This window comes from Eubalaena glacialis, chromosome 8 (genome assembly GCF_028564815.1).
Source record: "Eubalaena glacialis isolate mEubGla1 chromosome 8, mEubGla1.1.hap2.+ XY, whole genome shotgun sequence".
Classification (NCBI taxonomy): Eukaryota; Metazoa; Chordata; class Mammalia; order Artiodactyla; family Balaenidae; genus Eubalaena; species Eubalaena glacialis.
The window spans coordinates 114048786-114071502 of NC_083723.1; the positions used below are offsets into that span (position 1 = coordinate 114048786).

The 22717-nt window shown below is 41.6% G+C and overlaps 1 protein-coding gene and 1 non-coding gene across 2 annotated transcripts in view; both read right to left on the bottom strand.

Moving 5' to 3' along the window:
• Nucleotides 1-1938: 1938 nt before the first annotated feature.
• ZC3HAV1 (zinc finger CCCH-type containing, antiviral 1) overlaps nucleotides 1939-22717 on the bottom strand; it is a 60924-nt gene continuing 40145 nt past the window's right edge. Inside the window, exons 8-13 of the mRNA XM_061198798.1 lie at nucleotides 20471-20591; nucleotides 16606-16708; nucleotides 14245-14335; nucleotides 13289-13419; nucleotides 12785-12915; nucleotides 1939-6040 (exon numbers count right to left, since the gene is read on the bottom strand). Of these exons, the coding sequence (XP_061054781.1) occupies nucleotides 5778-6040; nucleotides 12785-12915; nucleotides 13289-13419; nucleotides 14245-14335; nucleotides 16606-16708; nucleotides 20471-20591 (840 nt within the window). The 3' untranslated portion in view covers nucleotides 1939-5777. The remainder of the gene's footprint in view (nucleotides 6041-12784; nucleotides 12916-13288; nucleotides 13420-14244; nucleotides 14336-16605; nucleotides 16709-20470; nucleotides 20592-22717) is intronic.
• Nucleotides 8978-9084, bottom strand: LOC133097119 (U6 spliceosomal RNA). Its single transcript, XR_009701992.1, has one exon. It is a non-coding gene; the product is annotated as a U6 spliceosomal RNA (small nuclear RNA).

The window sequence follows — 22717 nt, forward strand, 5'->3', positions numbered from 1 at the left end:
GGCGAGTGATGGTGATCCCTCTGCCTAGAATGGTCCCCCGCACCCCCTTCTAGATGTCTCCTTCTTCTCATTCAACTCTGAGCTTAAATGTCTTCTCTTTAGCAAGGCCTTTCCTAAAGTAGCATCCCGGTCTCTGCATGGAACTTATCACTCATGTTTTTCTTCTTACTTATTTATATATTTGTAGAATTCAAACGTGTGAAAGCAGGAATTTTGTGTGTCTTATTCCTTGCTGTATCCCCAACACTTAAAAACAGTGGCAGGCTATATTGTAGGACAGGTGTTTTTTATTTTGTTTTTGTTTTTAAAAAAAACTTTGTAGTAGACAATTTTTCAAGCAGGAAATTAGAAGACAGTGGAATAAGCACCCATATATATATCTATTTCCTTGAGTTATAAAATCTTAACACTGTCCTATTTGCCTGATTGTTTTGGCTGAGAATTTGTAATTTTCGATTTCAATTTCTAGATAATTCAATCCTAAATACTTCAGTAGGCATGACTTTTAAAAATGGTAAATTTTCCTACATAATCCTAACACTATTTTCATAATTAACAAAAGTAACTGTAACTTTCCTTAACACTTCTAATGTAGGATAGGTGTTTTAGAAAGATCCCTGGCAGTAATAAGAATGGATTTCTAGAAAACCAAGACAGGATAAGGAATAACAGAAGAGAAACAGGAGTTGAGGGATTATCATCTCAATTTTTATTGTGTTGTTTGCAGTGGACAATCCAAGAGAAGATGCTCAGTGGGCAGTTGTATTTACAAGAGCTTAAGAAAGATTGAAGAGACTATTGATTTGAGTGACATCAGAGTACTAGTAATTGGAGCTGTGAGAGTTAATAAGGTCACTCAGCACAAATAAAGTGAAGAACAGAGATGGGAGGACAGAACCTTGGGGAGTAGCAACATCAAACATTTCTGAAAAATTGAGAGCCTGCTATGGCAAAGTAAATAAACAAATGGAACAAATAACTAAGTGGAAAAACTCAAACATCTACTCATGCTTGGTTTGATACCACTTTGTATATTTGAATGTAGGTGTTTTTGACAGCAATGGGTTGGCTATACATTGTTTTATTTACATTGAAGTCCGTATCAAATGGCAAATTTTACCTTCACTTTAATCATATCTATGTTGCCATATAAAGGTTTTCTCTCTCCATCCAAAGCTTTATGATTAAAAACGAATGAGTGGGGACTTCCTTGGTGGCGCAGTGGTTAAGAATCCGCCTGCCAATGCAGGGGACACGGGTTTGAGCCCTGGTCTGGGAGGATCCCACATGCCGCGGAGCAACTAAGCCCGTGCACCACAACTACTGAGCCTGCACTCCAGATCCCGCGAGCCACAACTACTGAAGCCCGCGTGCCTAGAGCCCATGCTCCGCAACAAGAGAAGCCACCGCAATGAGAAGCCCGCGCACCACAACGAAGAGTAGCCCCCGCTCGCCACAACTAGAGAAAGCCGGCGCACAGCAACGAAGACCCAACACAGCCAAAAATAAATATAAATAAATAAGTAAATTTATTAAAAAAAGAAAAGAAAGAGTGGAGAAGGGCTTTTGAAGGAGTGACTGATAGGACAATTCTGCTGAAGATCATTTACATTTTTTTAACTTTTGTGCCTCAGCCTGGCCCTGTTCCCACCCCTAAGGTGTGTCAGCAGTTTCCAGCGTCTCCCTGTCTCAGCCCCTAGACAAAAGATGTGCAACCAACTGCAGGCTTCTGCATCACAGCCACCCCACCTTCCCCTGGCAGTGTGCTAAAGGCTCCTTGGTCATTGAGTCCCGGAATGATGAAGCTGGAGGGGGCAACACACATCCTCTATCCCCCATTGAATAAACTGGTGTCTGCAATTGATTATCTTTTTGGAGATACCTGGAAATAGAGCAAATAAAAGCAGCAGAGCCAAAATTAATATTTATTTCCTTTTATTAGATAATCTCAAATGGAGCTTGGAGAAGAACAAGAAGAAATACAACTACTGAATTATAAGAAGTTGAGCTTACTTTATTCAACAAAATTTATCCAATGTATCAGCATATCAAGCAGTCAGCTAGGTATCTGGGGTGGCACAGTGAACAAGACAGGTTGACTCAGCTCTCATGGAGCTTACATTCTAATGCGGAAAGCAGACAACTCCAGGTTGGATAGATGCTTAAAATGAACAAAGCAAGCCGCAAAGTGTTTTAAAAACCAGAGATCCGGGAGGCAAGCATCCAATTTAATCTATAGAAGGACTCCTTATGGAGGTTAGTAAGCTAATCTAAAGATGCTAGATGTTAACTAAGTGAGTGGTTCTCACTGTGGTATTTTGGAAACTGATGGATTGTTGGCTTCACAATAATTGCGGACTTTTACTGGCATTGAGTGGATGTAGCTAGGGAAAACAGATGCCCCGCAGTGTATGGGTTAGTCCCACACAAAGAATTATTCGGTACCCTATACGACTTTCTAATGTCCTGCTGGACATTTATGTAGGACCTACAGCTCGCCTGAGAGAATATAATTCCTTTTTTCCTCTTAGACAATCTGTAATTTGTCTTGTCCTATTATCCTTATCTCAATTAACGTAATTTCGCTCTTTCCCTTACCACATGCAGAGAAGGTATATAGTCTGTTATGACTTACCCTAATACTGGTTTTCATTCTGGTGTCACCCATACTAATAATCTTTCATTCTCCTGTACTTCTTTACAGGAAATAGCCTCTGATCGACTCTTAAATCCAAACCTATTCACTATAAGTAGAAGTAGATATCTATTTCATGATGTCGTATAGCGTGGTCATGCTGGAGCATTTACACATTGATATTCATTTTATCTTTATTACAAACTTCTTTCCTTCTGTTTCTCCATTATAATAGTTAGGGCAGTAAATTGATTTCTTAAGAAATTCATGTAGATTGTAGTATCTGAATCATCATCTCAGGACAGCAAAGGGGATGTTACAAATTGTCTGCTCTGAAAAAGGTGAATAGATCTGATAGGGTTTGTGGTTGCCACCGTAATGGCAGTGGGGGAGAGGGCGCTACTGGCATTTAGTATGTGAGAGCCAAGTATGCCGAATATATTGCAATACATTGGACAACTCCTCACAATAAGTAATTACTCTGCATGCTATACGAATTTTGAATGTCTCACTAGACATTCGTGTATGACCTACAGCTCGCCTGCAAGAATATAGTTATTTCCTCATTTTCTCCATTTCGACAATCTGTAGATTTTCTCTTTTTTTTAAGTTTATTTTATTTTATTTTTTATTTTTTTAATTTTTAATTTTTTAATTTTTTTGGCTGCACCACACAGCATGTGGGATCTTAGCTCCCCAACCAGAGATCGAACTACTGCCCCCTGCATTGGAAGCACGGAGTCCTAACCACTGGACCACCAGGGAAGTCCCTAGATTTCCTTGCATAGTATCTTCATTTCAGTTAAGGTGGTTTCGTTCTTTCTCTTATAGAAATAAGTATTATCATATGCAGATAAGTTACTGTATCACTAGTTTTTATTCCAATGTCCACTCGTATCCCTGCTTTTTTATTTTCCCATACTTCTTATGCAGAATAGCTTCTGATCTCCTACCTTCTTTTAAGTTCAGATTTATTCTTTATAAGTAGATGTAAACGTCTGACTACATAATGAGGTCTTGTAGTATAGTCGTGCCCAAGTTATGTACCTTTCATTCCCTTTTATGTTGATATTAATTTTATTTAATTTTTAATTTCCTTCTAAAATTGTGTATAGGTAGAGTATATTACCACTGAATTGCATTTTTGAAGATAATGAAGAGGATGTTACAAAGTATTTGTCATTAAAAAAAAAAAAAAAAGGCAAGAGTGCTGGGTGAGAACCACCGAGCTAGGTTAAAAGGGGCACCGAAGAACTGAAAGAAAGCCAGGGTGACTGTGAAAGAAAATAAATGAGAGGACAGGGAAGGGAGACAGCATGTGGAGCCATGATGATGATTTTGAACTTTATTCTAAAGGCATGATCAGATTTGTGTTTTGAAAGTAAAAAATTTTAAATTCTTGCTGCTAAGCAAAGAACAACTTAAAAGGCGACAAAGAGATATTTAAAAAGGAAAACATGGGAACTGCTTAGATGTGCAGGGGGAGGGAAAGAAAGGATGACTTCTGGATTTCTGCTTGAGCAGATGTTTTTCTGGGGGGAAAAACTGATTTGTTTGAGAGAGGCAGATGGAGAGCTCCATTTTGGACATGCTGAATTAGAGATGCCTGTGAAAGATCCAACTAGAGATGTCCAATGGGCAGTCGGATAGAGTTGGATAAATAGCATCTCTACAATGTGAGGGTCAAGATCAGGAAGTGAAAACTCCAAAACAGAAGCTACCATGAAAAAAATAAGTGAATGAAAATACTTTTGGCAAGCGTCTCGAAAAATAACCCTACCCTAAAACATATCTTATACATTTGTTACTGTTGGAGCCCTTTAAAGCCAAGGAGCTGTAGAGATCTCTGCACTGATCTAAAATCTAATATAAAATCAACTCCAATGCTAATTAATTTTTATAACATACCTGCTGGAAGGAACTATAACAGGAAATGTTGGCGACTCGTATGCAATGTTGAAAAGGAAAACTGGAAGGAAAACCCTGATTCATAATAAGAAAGGGAACTCTTGGTCCAGGCACCTCAGCTGCTCTAAAAACTGACTGTGCTGCAATTCTACACAATCCGTCATATTTAGAAAAAGAAGCCCCTAGCAGGTGCGAGGCTTGTTTGGGGCATTGTTCTCTTCGTTCTGATTCTGTCTCACTAGGAAACTCATCTCACCTCCTTAGGGCCCCATCCTTCAGCAGATGGCCCTGCTCCTAATTTCTTGATGAGCCTCAACTGCCACAGCGAACGACTACAACAGCACTCAGATTTCTCAGCCGTGCTTGTGTGAATCTGGTTACTGCAACTCAGTCCCCCCAAAATACCAACCGACACTTCATGAAAGTCTGACCTGAAAAAAGCCTTCTCTGTAATCATATTAGTTAGAATATAAACGTCTACTTTGCCATAATTTCATAGAGCCCAAATGGGCAGTTAACTCCAGTTGGTTGCTTCTCTCTGAGCCCCACTTAGCAGCTTTTTAAATTGAATTTCAGAAAGAGTCAACCTGGATGGAGTGCCCTAAATAAACGTAGAGATAAAGAAATGCATGCCCCCAAATCAGTTTCACCACAAAGAAAAGGTATAGTACTGCAGTTATGTCTGTGCTAGCATTTAAATTGCCCTTACATTTTTTCCCCCAGTGTATCCCTAAGAATTTTCCCCCAACTTTTCACAATCTTCCATCCAAGATTTGCTTGTACTGTCTTATGTCCTTATTTCAACAGGCATTTTTAGATTTCTCTCAAATTTCCCAAATTAATTTTCTTTCAATTTAACCAAAACGAAACCATGTCATGCAATAAACTAAAAGAGTAGTTGGGAGAGAAAGTTTGCTGCAAATACAGAAGTTTTAGAAGTGAGTCTTTACCAGTTGCATCTAAGGCAGTGATTCCCAAACTTTATGACACATTTCAATCCTCTTCCTGGCTCTCATCCCCAGAAAAAGTGATTTAGTTGGAGTGGGGTGAAATCTGGACAGTGGAACTTGTTAGAGCTTCCCAGATGATTCAAATGTGCAGCAAAGTTTGGGAACCACTGATCAAAGGCATTTATAGGAGAGGAAATGTAAGTTTAACTATTATCTGGGGCAGTCTGGTTCTATAAGTGAACAGAATGGTTACAGCATCCTTTATGACGCTGTAACCATCATTTCTAACTAATCACGCAGGCTTTGTCTGTTTCAGTATATTCAATCACATATTCTGGGTAAATCTGATCTTTCTGAAAGATGACAAAAACAGAGGGATTCAACCTTGTATCCACACAGCTGTCATACTGCAGAGGAGGGCTCACGTAAGCCTTATGTCCTTCAATAAAATCTCCAACCAGGACTCGGGCTACAAACATAACGATGTTTTTGGGATCACACAGGCAATTTTTATGGGAATTGATGGCATCTTTTGTGAAGTAATTTCCTAGAAATAATCAGAAAAAGAAAAAGCTTAAGAATTATTATAAAAGAAGGTATATAGTTTATAAGATTATTTACACATAATCACATGATAGGCATTGACCAAGCATATGTCAGCAATACCTTACTGATACTTATAACTTTCCTTTGTACTTAAAAAAAAAAAGTTCATTATGCAAGTAAACTTGAATAGAGTGTATAACCCTACTGAAATAACAGAAACATTTGCTACTCTGCAGGATTCACAGGTATGATGTTAAGCCAACGGATACAATGAGCAACTGCTGATATCACAGTGGCCCAATTCATGCAAGGCAAGTTGAATTGTAACTGATAAACCAAAGATACTCCAACAGAGGCCATTTTATATTGTGTACATTCTAAGGAGGAAAAGTCATTTACTACTATGGGAAGGTTCTGGAAAATGGGAAAGGGAGACGAGATGTAGCACGAGCAAACAACTGACCCTGGCAGAGCTCTTCAGACAGTTGATCCATCGTCCTCAGTTCTAAAACAACCTCTGATAATCACTGATGTTTCCAAACTCAGCAGACCAACAACCATTTCCTGACAAATTAAAATTTCCTGTTTTTATTTTTACTATTGCCCAATGTTTTTCTGCCCTTTAAAGGAAAGGAGTATATATTGCAAATTCTGATCTTCTATGCAAAAATTAATAAGTAAAATGAATTTGCTGTATTTACGATGACACATGTTTAATACATTTTTCTTTTATTTTGCTTGGTGTTATTATTGATTTTTTTTTCATAATTAAGATGTCTGAATTATTGCTTATCCTGAATAAGTCAGATACAGGCCATTCTGGGTAAATGATGTTCAGCTATATTTAGAATTAAAAAATAAAAGTCTGGCTATACTGACCTACCATTTACAGTCCCACTCTCCTTCCCAGACACAGTTAATGGCCTGGTGGGAATACTCTCACACTTGTTTCTATGTATTTACATACATATATGTACATAAACTCTGATAAGTTTTATGTTTATTTGTTCCTAAATGGGATCATGCTATATGAACTGTTCTACAACTTTTTTTCCCACTTTGGTCCAAGAAATCTTGCTATGTCAGTACATCTAACCCCAACTCATTCTTTTTAATGGCTGTGTAGGATTCCACTGTAAGAATGCATCATAATTTAATTTAATTACTCCTGAAATTAACTGATGAAAATGTAGGTTGGTTTCACTTTTTTTTGTCTATTACCAGTAACACTTCTAAATAAATGCTAAAATATCCTAGTAAATATACCTTTGAGAACGCATATAAATATTTCTGTAGAACAGACTGCAAAACTATAGTGGCTGAGTCATAGGATACGAGCATATTAAAGTTTGATATCACAAATTGCCCTCTAAAAGTGATCTAAAAATGTTACCACCAATAATAAAATCATGTTTCTCCACATCCTTGCCAACATTGGATATTATCTATCCTTTTAATTTTTGTCAATAATACTGGGCAAAAAGATCTGATTTTAATATGCATTTTCTGAATACTAGTATATTGAGCATCTTTTCATATGCTTATTGGCATATTTCATATATGCCAATATATGAACTGCTTTTTCATCTTTTTTTTCTCTGAACTGCTTTTTTATCTTTTTTTTCCCCCTGTTGTATTGTCTTTTTCTTACTGATGTGTGACCAAAACAAGCTTAAATTCAAGAACTAGTAGGTCCATCAAGATCTTTTTATAGTCTTATGAAGTGAGCCAATAGGTACTTGGAAAATGACCAGGGATACAAACAAAAGTCAACCCACCATATTTCTCTTGTGCCACCCACTCCTCTCTGTGCCAAAGACGCTCCTTCAGCTGCATTCTGTACTGCTCTGTTACAGCCTCCGCAAGCAAACTAGGACTAGAGGCTATGCCCTCTTTATTTGTATTATTTCTCACTGTGATGGACCCCCACTACATATTCTGTATGCACTACCCATCTCTTTTCATCACAGGACAGTCATACTTCATTTCTTAAGTGTCTGCAAAGAGCAATTCCTCGTATGTCAATTTCTAGAACTTCTAAACAATTCAAGCTGTTTTGGAATGAAATCTTTCTAAAGCATACACACCTCTCTGATTTTAAAAAAATAGAACAAACTCATTTTACCCTTTATTTTACTAATACCTCAGATGCAGATATTAATTCTGACATATGGTGTTATAACAGAGGGATGCCCTGTTGAGTTACTAAGGTGGATAGAGCTGTTTTCTCCTATACTAATGACTCCATCATGAGAAAAAAAATTGTGTTTGTGCCTTGCAGATCATTTTTCCTCCTTCTCCACTTAAAAGCTATTAACTTTCTTCTTGCTGCCTGCCTCTAGTATCTCTTTATTCCCACTCCACACACTTGCTGGGCTGAGAAAAAAAACAGTTATTGGCATAAGACTAAATGGATTCTGAGGAGCTCCCAAGGATAAACATACATGATCTTTGGTACAGGAATTTTATGACAACGTGGGCTACTTATACACAGTTGTTCACTCTTTCAGACCCTGAGTGACATTCCAGAAGGCTAACATTTACAGATAAGTGAATTCCAGTTATGCATGTAAAAGGTGTAAAGTAAATAGTATGGAATTACTGGTAAAAACAGATTTGACTTAAAGCAATTGGAATTAACCATAAAACATATTTTCGACATTCAGGGGTAGCTGTACATATGTCTTAATGGCACTGAGTTTTTTTTTACAGTTGTTCAATTAAATTTTTTCTATCTTCTAAGAAAGTCTGAGCGCTAATATGATTATTTTTGTTTATCAATGATAACTGAATGAAGAATGACTCTTTATACAGGCATTATAGATCTTTGGAGGATATTTTTATCATTCTCCATTGAGAAAAGAGTAACCATCACCCTAAATAACTGATTTTAAAAGAAAGCATCAGGTTTTTTTTTCTCCTTTTTTTTTTCTTTTCTATTTTTATGGAACGCTTCACGAATTTGCATGTCATCCTTGAGCAGGCACCATGCTCATCTTCTCTGTATCCTTCCAATTTTACTATATGTGCTGCTGAAGCGAGCACAGCATCAGTTGTTTATAAATCATGCTTATATAATCTGGAATCTACATATGCTTAAATGATCCAAACCAAAGACCCAACCTTTTAGCCCACTCTCCTAAGACCTGGACTCCGTCTTGTTGCAAATACCCCTTTCAAGGAACAGATCCTTTGAAACCCAACATCCTCTTCCCCGTTTCTGCCACTGCGTGGTTGTAGGCCACCCTCATTTCTGGCCGGGACTCCTGAAACAACCTCCTAATTGTTCTCTCCACCTGCAATCCTGGTCCTGCCCATCCTCTCTTCACACTGTAGCCAGAGACATGTCATTTCTTTCCTAAAGCCATTGGTGGTTTGCAACTGTCCTCAGGATAAAATCCATCATCCCTATAGCATGGCTTGCAAGGTCTTTCAGGATCTGACCCCAACCTACGGCCACAACCTCATCTTTCGCCACTCTCACCACACCTTAGGTGTGCTGTGCTGTGCTGTCCACAGCCTCCCTGGCCTTTGTCAATCTCTCGTCTTCGTAAACACTCTTCTCTCGAATTTTTTTTTTTTTTTGCCTAGCTAGCTTTTGTTTGTCCTAGAGATCACACTTAGACTTCACAATGTGCTGATTTTCTAGAGTCTACTTTGATTTATTTTTTCATGCATTCAGTATAACTGATGTAATGGGATAATACTGTCAAAAATGTTATGCTTTTTTCCCTCCAATTCTTTATACACAACTATCCTTCATTTAGCCAGACACATACTTTGCCTCAAAGAGAATTAGAATCTTGGAAGGAATATATAAGGAGAAAGAATTATGGTCAGCTTTTGATTACCAAAATAGGATCTAGAAATACATTGCAAAAAATGGCAGACTTTGTTAACTAGAAAGAACTCTGAGTAAGACCACGAGAAGAAACCCTCTCTCGGTTGAGAGTCAAAAAGGGCCAACTTGGCTCTGACACAGTCTTTCAGGGACCTTGGGTCTGGGCCCAGAGGGTGGTCAGTGGCTAAAAGTCAGAGATGACAGGGGAGTCCAGCAGCAGAGGAATGCGTGTGTCGCACTCCCTGGTAGAACACCAACATTCCAATGCCCTGGAGACTCTTTGGAGTTTTCTACATAGACACTCAGATTATCTTGACATTTTTGTTGCCTTCTTTCTAACCTTTTGGCATCTTGAGGTACCTGGGTTGCAGAATCTTGCACCCTGGATCCTAAACATGTTCCCTGACCTTATACATGTCCCGTCTAGTGTCTTGAATCCAGTTGGTACCAGGACAGGTCCTTCCTTGCTTAGCCGCCCCCCAAACAAGTGCTTCTTTTTCTAATTTCACTTTGCTTCTGCTTTTTATCCAAATCTGAGTTTTTATGATCTCCTCTGCTGTTAAGGTGGGTGGCTTTCACCTAACTGCTGCAGTTCTTCTCCTCAATCCAGTCTGATCAGTTCTGGGCCACCTTCCAGCCTGTAGGAACTCACTTACTCACCTGCCTTCCACTCTTCTCCTCTACGTCCTGTTACATGCCTGGTTTCCAACTCCAGTTTATCAAGATGTAACCCAGAGCCCTTCTATCCTTCCAGGCATGTCTTACCACCTCTTACACATAGTCATGTATAAATTACACAGACAACAGCCTATCCAGAGGGGTTTCACGCATGCAACAGGGGTTCTTTTTGTCCCCTCAGAGAGTAGCCATCTCTTTGAGATCTGCCCCTTGGCCTCTTTTAAGGTAACTGCCTGATCTTTTTAAGATTATGGACCCAGTGGTTCATACCAGTCTATCTAGACCGTATTAACAGCATCATGGGAGACAGGACTGGAAAGCCAACATTAAAAATAAACACAAACAGAACAAAAACCCCTCCTAATTCCATGTAACAGGAGACAGGCCAAGGAGCAGGATCCCTCCCTGACCTTCACAAGGGAGGGTGGCATGGGGAAAAGTTCCTTGAGCAACACCCTGCACGTCCGTGAGAACTGCAAGCGCCATCCTCGCCTCTTGCGTCCATGCTACACAAAGGCATATACTTGGCCATGAACAACTCTCCCCTTTCACCAAATTAAAGGAAGAATGACAGCCAGTGAGTAACACTGTCAAGCCATCCAAATACATTTCAGAGCGTTTCAGCACTCTTCTGTTCATAAAAGAGGAGAAACAGACTACGCATCCAAGAATGTCACTATCAGAGCCAGTTATGGCCAAGACCTGGGAACATGTATATATATATATATATATATATATATATATATATATATACCGTATTTCCATTTTGTAGGAGAAATATTTGTTTGACTTCTGACATAAGAGACTCATGAGAAACTGATGGGTTTAAATGTCACACATGTTATATTTCACTCAAGATGTTTACTCCGCTTTCTCCAAACATTTCTCGGTAGGTTTTAGTGATGTGTTTAAACTTAAGAAACTTAAGAAATGCTCATCTAGTCACTCCCCAGCTTAAAACCCTTCATTAGCTTCCCATGCCCTGGGGTCAAGTCTATTGCGTGGCCATGTCTTGGACCAATTATTCCTGACTCTTTGAGGCTGGTGAACCCCACCTGTTCTTAGGAATACCTCTCCAACCAGATCAGGTGTCCACAGGCCCTGTTCTTTTCATCTACAGCAGCTGAACATTTGCAATCATTAAATTATGTGAAATAATGGTGGGGGTGGGGGGTGGGAGCATGTCTAACTTGTTCGCCACTGTGTCCCCAGCATGTAGCACATAGAAGGCACTCAAAAATATTTGTTCACTGACTGATTGGCTTCTTGCTTTTTTGGGGGGGGGGGGCGTTGAATTTAATCTTAGGTATATGAGTTGAGCCCCCTTTGAAAATGTGATAAACTATTACTTGTTCCCTTAAGATGAGTGATTCTTGGACTTGCCTGGTGGCGCAATGGTTAAGAATCTGCCTGCCAGTGCAGGCGACATGGGTTCGATCCCTGGTCCAGGAAGATCCCACATGCCGCGGAGCAAGTAAGCCTGTGAGCCACAACTACTGAGCCCACATGCTGCCACCACTGAAGCCCGTGTGCCTAGAACCCGTGCTCCGTAACAAGAGAAGCCACCACAAAGAGAAGCCCACGCACCACAACAAAGAGTAGCCCCCGCTCGCTGCAACTAGAGAAAGCCCACGCGCAGCAACGAAGACCCAACGCAGCCAAAAAAAATTTTTTTAAAGAAAGAAAAAAAGATGAGTGATTCCTTGGTTTTTGTTTGGTTGGGTTTTGGGTTTTTGGTTTTTGAGTTGCATGAAGGAATTTAGGAACAAAAAGAAAGCGCTGAAAAGATTTTGTGTAACCACCAGTGTGGCCTGAGATGGGAGAGGCCTCATCTCCCATCTTTGATTAGAACCTAGCAGTGGCAATAGGATGGGCATAGGTCAGGAAGAGCCATGGCCGGAACTGAGTAGCAATGGTAGACAAAGTCATCAACAAGGGGGAGTACCTTGCAAGATGTATGAGATGCCTTGGTTTCCCGGCCCTGCCCTTCCCGCAAAATACAAAAGACAGGAGGGAAGCAGGGCTAAGGTGCAGTAATCAAGTCCCATGGCAATTTCCCACTCTAATTTGGACATTTCAGGTTAACATGAGCTTATTTTCTCTCCATGACTGTAAAAGCCTGGATGTGCTGGTTAATACAAAATAATTACATATACCTCATAATAGGAGCGTGTGTAGAGCCTGAGTGATGGTTCTACTAGTTCGGCTTCTCTATCCCATACAAACCTTTTCCATATTTGGTGTCACGAATTCCATGTAAGACCCAGTCAAAATTATTCGCACAGATAGACTCTACATGGGTGCGTCTCATTGCACAAAATAGGATTTGCTCCTCTCTCTTCATCTCCTTTTTCTTCCTAATAGAGGAAATGTGAGACTTAGTACCGGGAACATTCCTCATCCACTCCAGTTAATAACATTAATCCCAACTAAAGTCTAATCATCTTAAAATTTTATTCTGCTAGCTTTCAGAATGGAGCTACTAACATTTAGGCAACAGCTGTAAAAAATAAATATAGGAAAACTTTTAAATGATAGACACATGAAAGCATTTAATTGTAAAGCTAAAGCTGAAAGAGAGAAGCTTGAGTGGACACAACGAAAACACAACTAGAGATTGAAGAAACTGTTGACTGCTAAAATGAACCAGTGAATATAAATCTTAAAAGATAGATCTTCACTAATCCTTTCAAACTTTATGTCAAGAAACCTGATAATGTGGCCACCAACCTTTCAAAAGCCTTCAAGAGCTTTGCGTTCTGGATCTTCCTTATCTTTTCAATCTTGAAATTTTTCATGGAAGCTTTAAAACGCTCACTCACTTTGGCATATTCCAGAGAGCCATCATTGATCTCAAACAACTAAAAAAATTTAAAAATATATGAGTGTGAAACAGGAAACATTTAAGGCATGATATGTCCATATGTGTGGCTGCCTGTGCCATGGAGTATCCTTGCCAGGCCTCTGACAGCAGATGGGGTAAGCTGGCTTAGGGTTTCCACATCTGGCAGTTCATTCCAGTGATGAACTAGACGGCATGGAGCCCGTCTGTTCAGGCTGACTTCAGGCTAACAGAGCATTATGCCTGAAGGCAAACGGAGCGTCCCCACCCCATCCCCAGGTGTGTGACTTAGTCCAATGACCTGGTGAGTTCCCTGCCTAAAGCCAGTGCAGGGGCAGAGGCATTGGAGGTACCCAAGGAGCCCAAGCAGAGCTGCCTGCACCCAAAGCTGGAGTCTGATGTGGAGGCTAAATGATCCAGGAAGAGTCTCGCCCCAACCAGGCGAGGTGATGAGGTAAGGCACACCTCAACTCCCACAGAAACTTGCTTTTTAACTCCAACTAATGACAAGTCGCTCTTACTGTGAGTTCCAGTTTTCTCGTCTGTAAGGTAGGGAATCGAGTATCTATTTTACAAGTTTGTTGTGAGGATCTATCCCAAGGAGATCGTGTGTGCCTGGACTCTGGAAACAGTGACGTGCCCTGTAGAAGACTTGTTCTCTGGGAAAGTGGCACATGACACAATCACCATTTAGATGTCAGCCTTTGAATCTTGATTCAAGGGTTCTGCAGAAGCAATTCACTCACTTCTTCACTCATTCATTCATTCAAATACACACATTTATAGCAAAGTACTTTGTCCCATCTTTAAACAATTCACCCACTAAAAAGTAAAAACCAAGTACCTCATAGCCATTCGAGGATGAGACGCACGTGTCCCGTTGAGGAAGAAATACCGAGATGAAAGGCTCTGGTTGGGTCCTCACCTGCTGATGGCTGCAAACAAGACAGAGAAAGAAATTCACCTGGCTCCCTGTTTCATGTGCCCAAATCACTTTCTGTGCTTAACTTCAACTAAGGTGAGGTTCCTCAGAAAACTTCCCCTTTGTATCTTCTTTGGACTACATCCCTGCATATTCCTGGTACACACATATCAGTAATCATGCTTTTAAAAAAGGTGGTAATCATTCATCATTTGGTAAATTGTTATTTTCCCATTGATTTAAAATGTAAAAGCCTTGACTCTTTTTTACATTTCTGCTTAACCTTCAAAGGTCCTAATGTGTTAGCATTAAGTAAGTTTGTCTTACAGCTTCTTTGTCAAGCGATAAACACTAAAATAGGGGTATAGGGGAAAGAATCCTGCCTTTCCTGGATGAACTGTATTTCAGAGTAACCATACACGTGGGTGTTCTCTACTAACATGTACAATACATAGGGGTTTATTGTACAATTGTAAGTTTGAAATTTTCCATAATGAGAAAATTAAATTTTTAAAAATGCTTTAAGGAAAAAAACTCTTTAAAGACCCCCTTCTGTAAAATGAAGATTCTTTTGGAATGAAAGAAATTGGCCCCAATTTATATTTTAAGCTCCGATTTCCATACTATACTAGTATAGTGCAGAACAAATTCAATTGATACGTTGTAAGGTGCTCATCAACAACGCTATAGTTCATTTCTCTTCAGGCTGTTCAGAATAATACTCACAGCCCTTAGTCTGTCCTAAAGCAGTGTGTCCCCTCTGGGCTCATGACAGCAGGATTCAAGCTGGTTCTCTCCACAACCGCCCACGAACAGTTTTCTCAATTCATTTTATTCACTCACTCACTTAGCTGACTATTTAGTATCACTATGTACCATTCATCATACAGAATATTTCAAGAGCTTTGAAGAGCTGATATTTGTGGAGGGGAGGGAAGAGGTGGAGGATTATGCTAGGGGAGACAGGTGGGAGTGTACTTGACGCCTCTCAACCCTGCGATATTTTTACTTTATTCATTTGAATGTTAAAAGAACTGGAGGGAACCTTAGCTGGCTAGGCTGATCCGATTCTAATTCTTGGGAGTTTGAATTAAGAAATTCAGAGAAAATTGGGTAGTAGCGGCAGAAGGTACAGCTGAAGGGATATAAAGATTGGAATAATGAGGTTAAAACTGTCAAGCATTAGCCAGAGAAAAGGCTTAGGAGATATAAAGACAGATATGCACATAGATATAGATAAGGTTGCTGAGTCTCTTAGCAGGGGAATAAGAATAAGAAGAAAAGCAGCTAAGATTTACTTGACAAATGTACTAGGATCAAGCCCATGTTACAGATGGGGGGATGCAGAGTGATTAGTTTGTCCAAATCCACACAACTAATAAGCAGCAGGCAGAATCTGAGCCTAGACATGTAGCTCCAGAGTCCGGCCATTAACCTGGTCACAGGCAAAGATCTGTGACCCCAGGCTGCTCAGGTCCTAAAGCAGCACTGGACCCAACTCCCGGTCCTAAGGCCCTCAGAGAGCTCAGCTCCCCAGCCTTGGCTTCTTGCAAAACGTTGTTTTCCCTACTGCACCACGTTTATCCCTTTAGTAACTTCCCGTTTCCATGGAATACCTTAATTCTTACAACCAAAAGGACCTAATTAGAACACCGACTTCACACCTGCCTTGACGTCTGTTTTACATAATCACTCATCACCCAGGGAAAAAAAATCCAACTCCAAAAATGTTCATGAGCAAAGTAGGTTTGACTGAGTTTCATGAGCAGACAGAGGAGTCACCCTGAAGCCCCACAGCAAAATTTCCTTTTCAAATCCCCTTTCATCAACTTTATCTTTTCCCAAAGCCTTTACTCAGGCAGCTACCACATCCCTTTTTTCTCTCCATTTCTTTCTCAGCCTCCCACCCCCTATAAATCCACTCAACAAGACTAGAGATACCCAGAAGAACCCACAGCAAAACAAAAACCCAGTAATTGTGCATTTGATTCTTTCCTAGGAACAACCAGCCGTTCACAGCTGAAGAAGCTGCTCCCAGAGTAAGAGAGCTGCCCAAAGTCCCCCGGGAATTGGAGGGAAAGACAGACTTCCTGCTCTAGAATTCTTTCAGTCACGCTGTACCGCTTAGCAAGTACCTCACTCACTGTTAAAGCAAAAGGAAATTGCAGTGTTATGTGAGCAGGAACATTTCAGAAAACAGGGTCCAGATTCATGAGTGACTCAATAAGATCAGTGTGTTAACACCTCAAATGTGTGCCAGCAAGCAGCGTCCAAGACACTCACTCTTGTCTGCGCTTCACCTGCTCCACATCCCAGTAAGACACAAATGTCGGCCTTCTGACGATATCCTTTTGGGTCTTGGAAGCTATGTTTGTCTGAATCATCCCTTTAGGCAGAAAAGAGAAAACACAAATCAAGAATCAGTCCTAGGAAATGATTTATTGTTATTTTTCAGAGGCTAGTAACACAGCAAATATTCCTGACTCCACTGTACGTGTACGAATCGAGAAAATCCTTTTGGATGGAAATTACTCATGATAAAAACTTGTATTCTTCACTGCCCTTAGTATAAGACCCAGAAAACAAAGAGGTAAATGAGCGTTCCTGAATTAATCTAATCTTTAAATCAAAGTCAGGTGGTAAAGAGAGCTAGGGCAGCCAGATTACAAGACGTCACCCATGACAGGCATCAATAATTATGGGTTGGAATGTGGTAGCTATATCTTAGAAGTTTTTTCCTACCTCAGATGTGAAATGTCATTTTCAATTCACGCATGTTGTACACCTAAGTCTAAGCTGTAGCCAGCATGAGTTCTTTAAAAAGTAAATCATCGTACATTGCTAGTGAAAGTATAAAATGGTGCAACCACTTTAGAAAACAATTTGGTAGTTTCTTATAAAGTTAAACATACACTGCCTATGCAATCCAACAATCCCACTCCTTAGTATTTACCCAAGAGAAATGAAAAGCTACATCCACACGAGAACTTGTGTTTGAATGTTCCTAGTAGCATTATTACAATAACCAAAAAGTGAAAACAACCCAAATACCCATCAACAGGTTAATGGCTAAACAAACCATGGTATATCCATTTTTAAAAAAAAATTTGTTTTATTTATTTATTTATTTTTGGCTGTGTTGGGTCTTTGTTGCTGAGCGAGGGCTTTCTCTAGTTGTGGCGAGCAGGGGCTACTCTTGGTTGCGGTGCGCGGGCTTCTCATTGTGGTGGCTTCTTTTGTTGTGGAGCACAGACTCTAGGCACGCAGGCTTCAGTAGTTGTGGCTCGCGGGCTCTACAGCACAGGCTCAGTAGTTGTGGCGCAGGGGTTTAGTTGCTCCGCGGCATGTGGGATCTTCCCGGACCAGGGCTCGAACCTGTGTCCCCTGCATTGGCAGGCGGATTCTTAACCACTGCACCACCAGGGAAGCCCCATGGTATATCCTTACAATGGAATATTACTCAGCAATGAAAAGGGAACGACTACTCTATATGCAACAACATAGATGAGTGAAAAACAGTATTCTGAGTGAGAGAAGTCAGCCATATGCAGAGTACACACTACAAGGTTCTATGTATATGGAATTCTAGAACAGATAAAACTAATCTATAGTGACACAAAGTAAATTGGTTGCAGAGGAGAGACCGATTGCAAAGGGGCATGAGGAAACTTTTTGGATTGATGGGAGCATTCTAGATCTTGATTAGAATAGTATTTGCATGCACTTGTCAGCACTCATCCAACTGCACACTTAAAATGGATGCATCTTATTGCAGCAATTATGCCTCAGTATAGTTTTACATCAACATCAACAAAACAAACAAAGAACGACAGAAAGAGCAAATCAGATCATGCCACAGCTCTGCTCAAAACCTTCTCGAGGTTTCCAGCTCATAAAATATTTAAGGTTCAACATCTGCTCTCATCTCTTACACACCTCCTTCCCATGTGCATGGGCTGCCCCCTCCCTTCCAAAGTTTCCTCCTCAGATAAAAGCAGGCTCCCTCCCATGAGTCCTCCATTCTCTTTCTGCTTCATCACATTGCTTCATTTTCCCCGTAGCTGTAATTATTTTCTGAAGTTGCCTGGTTTGCCAGCATCCAGAACAGGGCCTAGCACACAACTGACACTCTAATACTAGTTTAACGAATAAGAGCAAATAAGAAATAGAAAGAAAATAGTCTGGAACACTGCCAACTTCTCTGAACTGGTTTCTATGAACCAAGAGAACAAAATTATGGGGCTAAAATTGCTCCACATTCAGCAGCAAGGTATATTGGTTCTCATCTCTCCACCACCTTTCACCACAGGGAATACCACCAAAAAAATTTTTTTTAATTTAAGCCCATTTTTAATTTGACCCCAACAGAGGAGATTTTTTTTTTTTTTTTTTTGGTTGTGTTGGGTCTTCGTTTCTATGCGAGGGCTTTCTCTAGTTGTGGCAAGCAGGGGCCGCTCTTCATCGCGGTGCGCGGGCCTCTCACTATCGTGGCCTCTCTTGTTGCGGAGCACAGGCTCCAGATGCGCAGGCTCAGCAGTTGCAGCTCACGGGCCCAGTTGCCCCGCGGCATGTGGGATCTTCCCAGACCAGGGCTCGAACCCGTGTCCCCTGTATTAGCAGGCAGACTCTCAACCACTGCGCCACCAGGGAAGCCCCAGAAGAGATTTTTATTTTTCTCTATTGCCTTCTAGTCTTGGTCCACGTGCATACATTGCTGCACTTATCGTGCACATTAAAGTTTTAAAAATTCATTTCTGTTTTAAATATAACATAAAAACCGAAAAGTACAGAAATACAAACTTGGGGTTCTGTCTTCTTCATTTAACAATATCAAATTTTGCTTTTACTGCACAGTTTTCCTAATCATAATTTTTAACAACCACCCAATACTCCACTGAAATTTAATACCTTAATGTGTTCAGTCACTACCCTACTGGTACACAGGCTATTCCTCTACTTTAGTACTAAAAGTAAGGCTTTAACAGAGACCTTTATGCCTATAGCTTATTTTTTTCTTGTGAATTATTTCCTTAGAAAGATTCCTGAGAGAATAAAAAAGCAAGCATATTTTAATATCTCTTGATATGTATTGCCAGGTTGCTTTCCACAGAAGTTGGTACAATGGTCCTTCAAAGCTATATGACTTAACACACCATAATTGGTACAGGACCCAAATCTCACGTACCACCTGGGAATGTCAAGGACCTGACAAAATCTCCTTTACCTCTTTCAAAGCACCTACAGGGCTGGGTCCTGAAAAGGCAAGTATCTGACCACACGCAGGGGGTGTCCCATGGATGCAGCCGATGGGACAGTACATTCAGAGGGAGAGCAGTTTCTGCCCTGGTTTCTTACTAAACACAACAGACAGACGGGTAGAAGGTAAGCAGAAAATCTTTCTATGGAGGCTCAAACAAACATGGCGGAAGGCAAAGTCTTTAGAAAATGTGATGGTTAAAACCATTGACCTAGATGATGAAGCCTAAAAGGAACAGCAAGGTTCTAAAATTCAGAAGGGGGGCTTCCCTGGTGGCGCAGTGGTTAAGAATCCGCCTGCCAATGCAGGGGACACAGGTTCGAGCCCTGGTCCGCGAAGATCCCAAGTGAGTCCGTGTGCCACAACTACTGAAGCCCGCGCACCGCAACGAAGTGTAGCCCCCGCTCGCCGCAACTAGAGAAAGCCCGCGCGCAGCAACGGAGACCCAACGCAGCCAAAAATAAATACAATAAAATAAATAAATTTAAAAATAAATAAATAACATAAAATAAAATTCAGAAGGCACCCACAGGCCCAAGGTCTCCACTGCAGTCATCAGCACCTGAAAATTCTGCCTCAGTCTGGGAAGCAGCCCACCTAGAATCAGAAATTAAGAATGGCAGAGCCGGAAGTACCCCCAGAGACCACGTAATCCAATGCCCCCATTTTACAGGGTGCTCGGTGCTGTCCCCAGCTACTCTGCGTCAGAGCCGAGGCTCCAGGGGACAGGTCTTCTGACCGCCACTAGCTCCCACCCACTGAACTGCCTGCCTTGCTAAAAAGAACCCTGGTCCTGCGCGCAGCACGCCGGGCTACTCCATTCCCACTCCCACGCGGACGCCACAGGCCGGATTCCGGCAACAGGCACCACTGCCAAACACAAAGACTTACCTTGGAAACTCAGCTCGTAGTTTTGTGAACCCGCCTGAAATGGCACAATTCCCCTGGGACAGGATAGAAAAAGAGACTCCAGGTAGGAAGAGTCGATGTTTGAAACTTGCTCATTGTCTTTCTAATAAAAAAAAAAAAAAGGTAAAGACTTCAGGGTAGGCTTTTAAGAAATTTCTACTATGATATCTTATATAACTTTATTTTAGCCATGGGATTTGAACAGGAATGCACCCTGCCTCTCAAATCAGACTGCCAAGTTTCCTGGGTGGGACCACATCACACCCTTCTGTCGTCTCCACCGCAGGGCTGAGAGCACGCTCTACACTGCAGAAACTGACCATACCCTTGGTGGAGGCCTGAAAAACAGAGCTCTTTGCAAGTCTTCTACACCTTCCATAAAATACGACTCAAGTGTACAGAGCAACTGGTACCCGACATGCAGACATGATGTCTAACAGAATCCAACACCCTGCCATGAAGTAGAACGTCACAGCTATCAGCCCATCACACGATGAAAAAGCACAGTTTAAAGCTGGTATGAAGGCATGTAAAACTCCAATAGGTGTACTGCTGTCCAAATGACAGTGACCTAGCCCTTCTCCTCCGGCTATAATGAAAGGGGCGCTCCCAAAATGGAACGATATAATCTCCAGCCTCAAGGCACATATGATGGGTCTGAACACCAGAAAGGGTGGGTAAAGGGAAGTGTGTTATCCTAGCAAGGGGGCAGGCTAGGCCACCATTCCACTGTCCCCACCCTATGTCAGGGATGACAGACCAGATATAAGCCCCCAAGAGCAGGGGTTCCCAACATGTAATGGTAAGGAGTTCTTGTTCCTCGTGATCTAGAATGGAGGATGACAGCAAGATCCTGTTGGCAGCCGGTGGTGGGCAGGGGCTCCCAGTCCCTTAAATGACAGGCCAGACTCTGCAGCCCTCAGCTACATCCACCGCATTCCCCTTCCCTAATGGAAATGCCTGCAGGATGTAAGGGGGGAGAACCAGAACGAAAGCTTCCAAGGAAGACGTCCCAGATAGAGAGGTCTCTTAGCCTGGAGAGGAACATGGTGGCACAGGAAAACTGGGTTCAAGTATTTGCACACAGTGCAAAGCAGGAATAAACTAGATATGTTTCTGGAGGTAGAACCAGGACAAATGGGAGGAAGGGACAAGAAGGCTAACTTCAGCAGAACTTTCTGAACTACAGTCGTGAACAATTAAGTCACACCACGACGATGTTTGTTGCAACAGCTGCTGGGACATTATGTATCGGGATGATTGTAAAAGAGACTGCCATCCAGGGTGGGCAGTAGGAAACTAAGTTTCCATGATTAGATGATTCGCTGGGAAACCATATGCCTTCCTCAGACCCCAAAGAATGGCTGAAGTGGGCAAACACCTGCGAGCAAGGGTGGGGGAAGGCAGCCATCACCTCTGGGCACCCTGGATTTTTTTGGGGTTTCTTTGTTTGGGGTTTTTTTTTTTTGGCTGCACCACGCAGATTGCAGCAACTTAGTTCCCTGACCAGGGATTGAACCCATGTCCTCAGCAGTGAAAGTGCAGCATCCTAACCACTGGACCACTGGGGAATTCCCTGGGCACCCTGGTTTGATGACTTGAATCTCTGCCCTAATTTCCCATCCCCACAGTCCTGTACCCCTCAACTGCCTGCTCAGCTCTGCAGAACCCTGTTCCTGGCTGGAAGGAATCTGCAAACTCTAGGTCAAAGTCTTTCAAACTTGAATGTAAATATGAATCACCCAGATCTTGTTAAAATTTGGATTATGATTCAGGGGAAGTGGGGGAAGAGTTTTGGAGCCTGCATTTTTTAAAAATTTATTTATTTATTTATTTATTTTATTTTTGGCTGCATTGGGTCTTTGTTGCTGCGCGCGGGCTTTCTCTAGTTGTGGCGAGCAGGGGCTACTCTTCCTTGTGGTGCGCGGGCTTCTCATTGCGGTGGCTTCTCTTGTTGCGGAGCACGGGCTCCAGGCGTGCGGGCTCAGTAGTTGTGGCTCGCGGGCTTAGTTGCTCCGCAGCACGTGGGATCTTCCCGGATCAGGGATCAAACCCATGCCCCCTGCATTGGCAGGCGGGTTCTTAACCACTGTACCACCACGGAAGTCCCAGAGCCTGCATTTTGAACATCTCCCAGATGACACTGACATTGCTGGTCTGCGGACCTGACTTTGACCAGCAAGGCTTTAGGGTCTATATCAGCCATATTCACTAGAACTTTCTTTGACG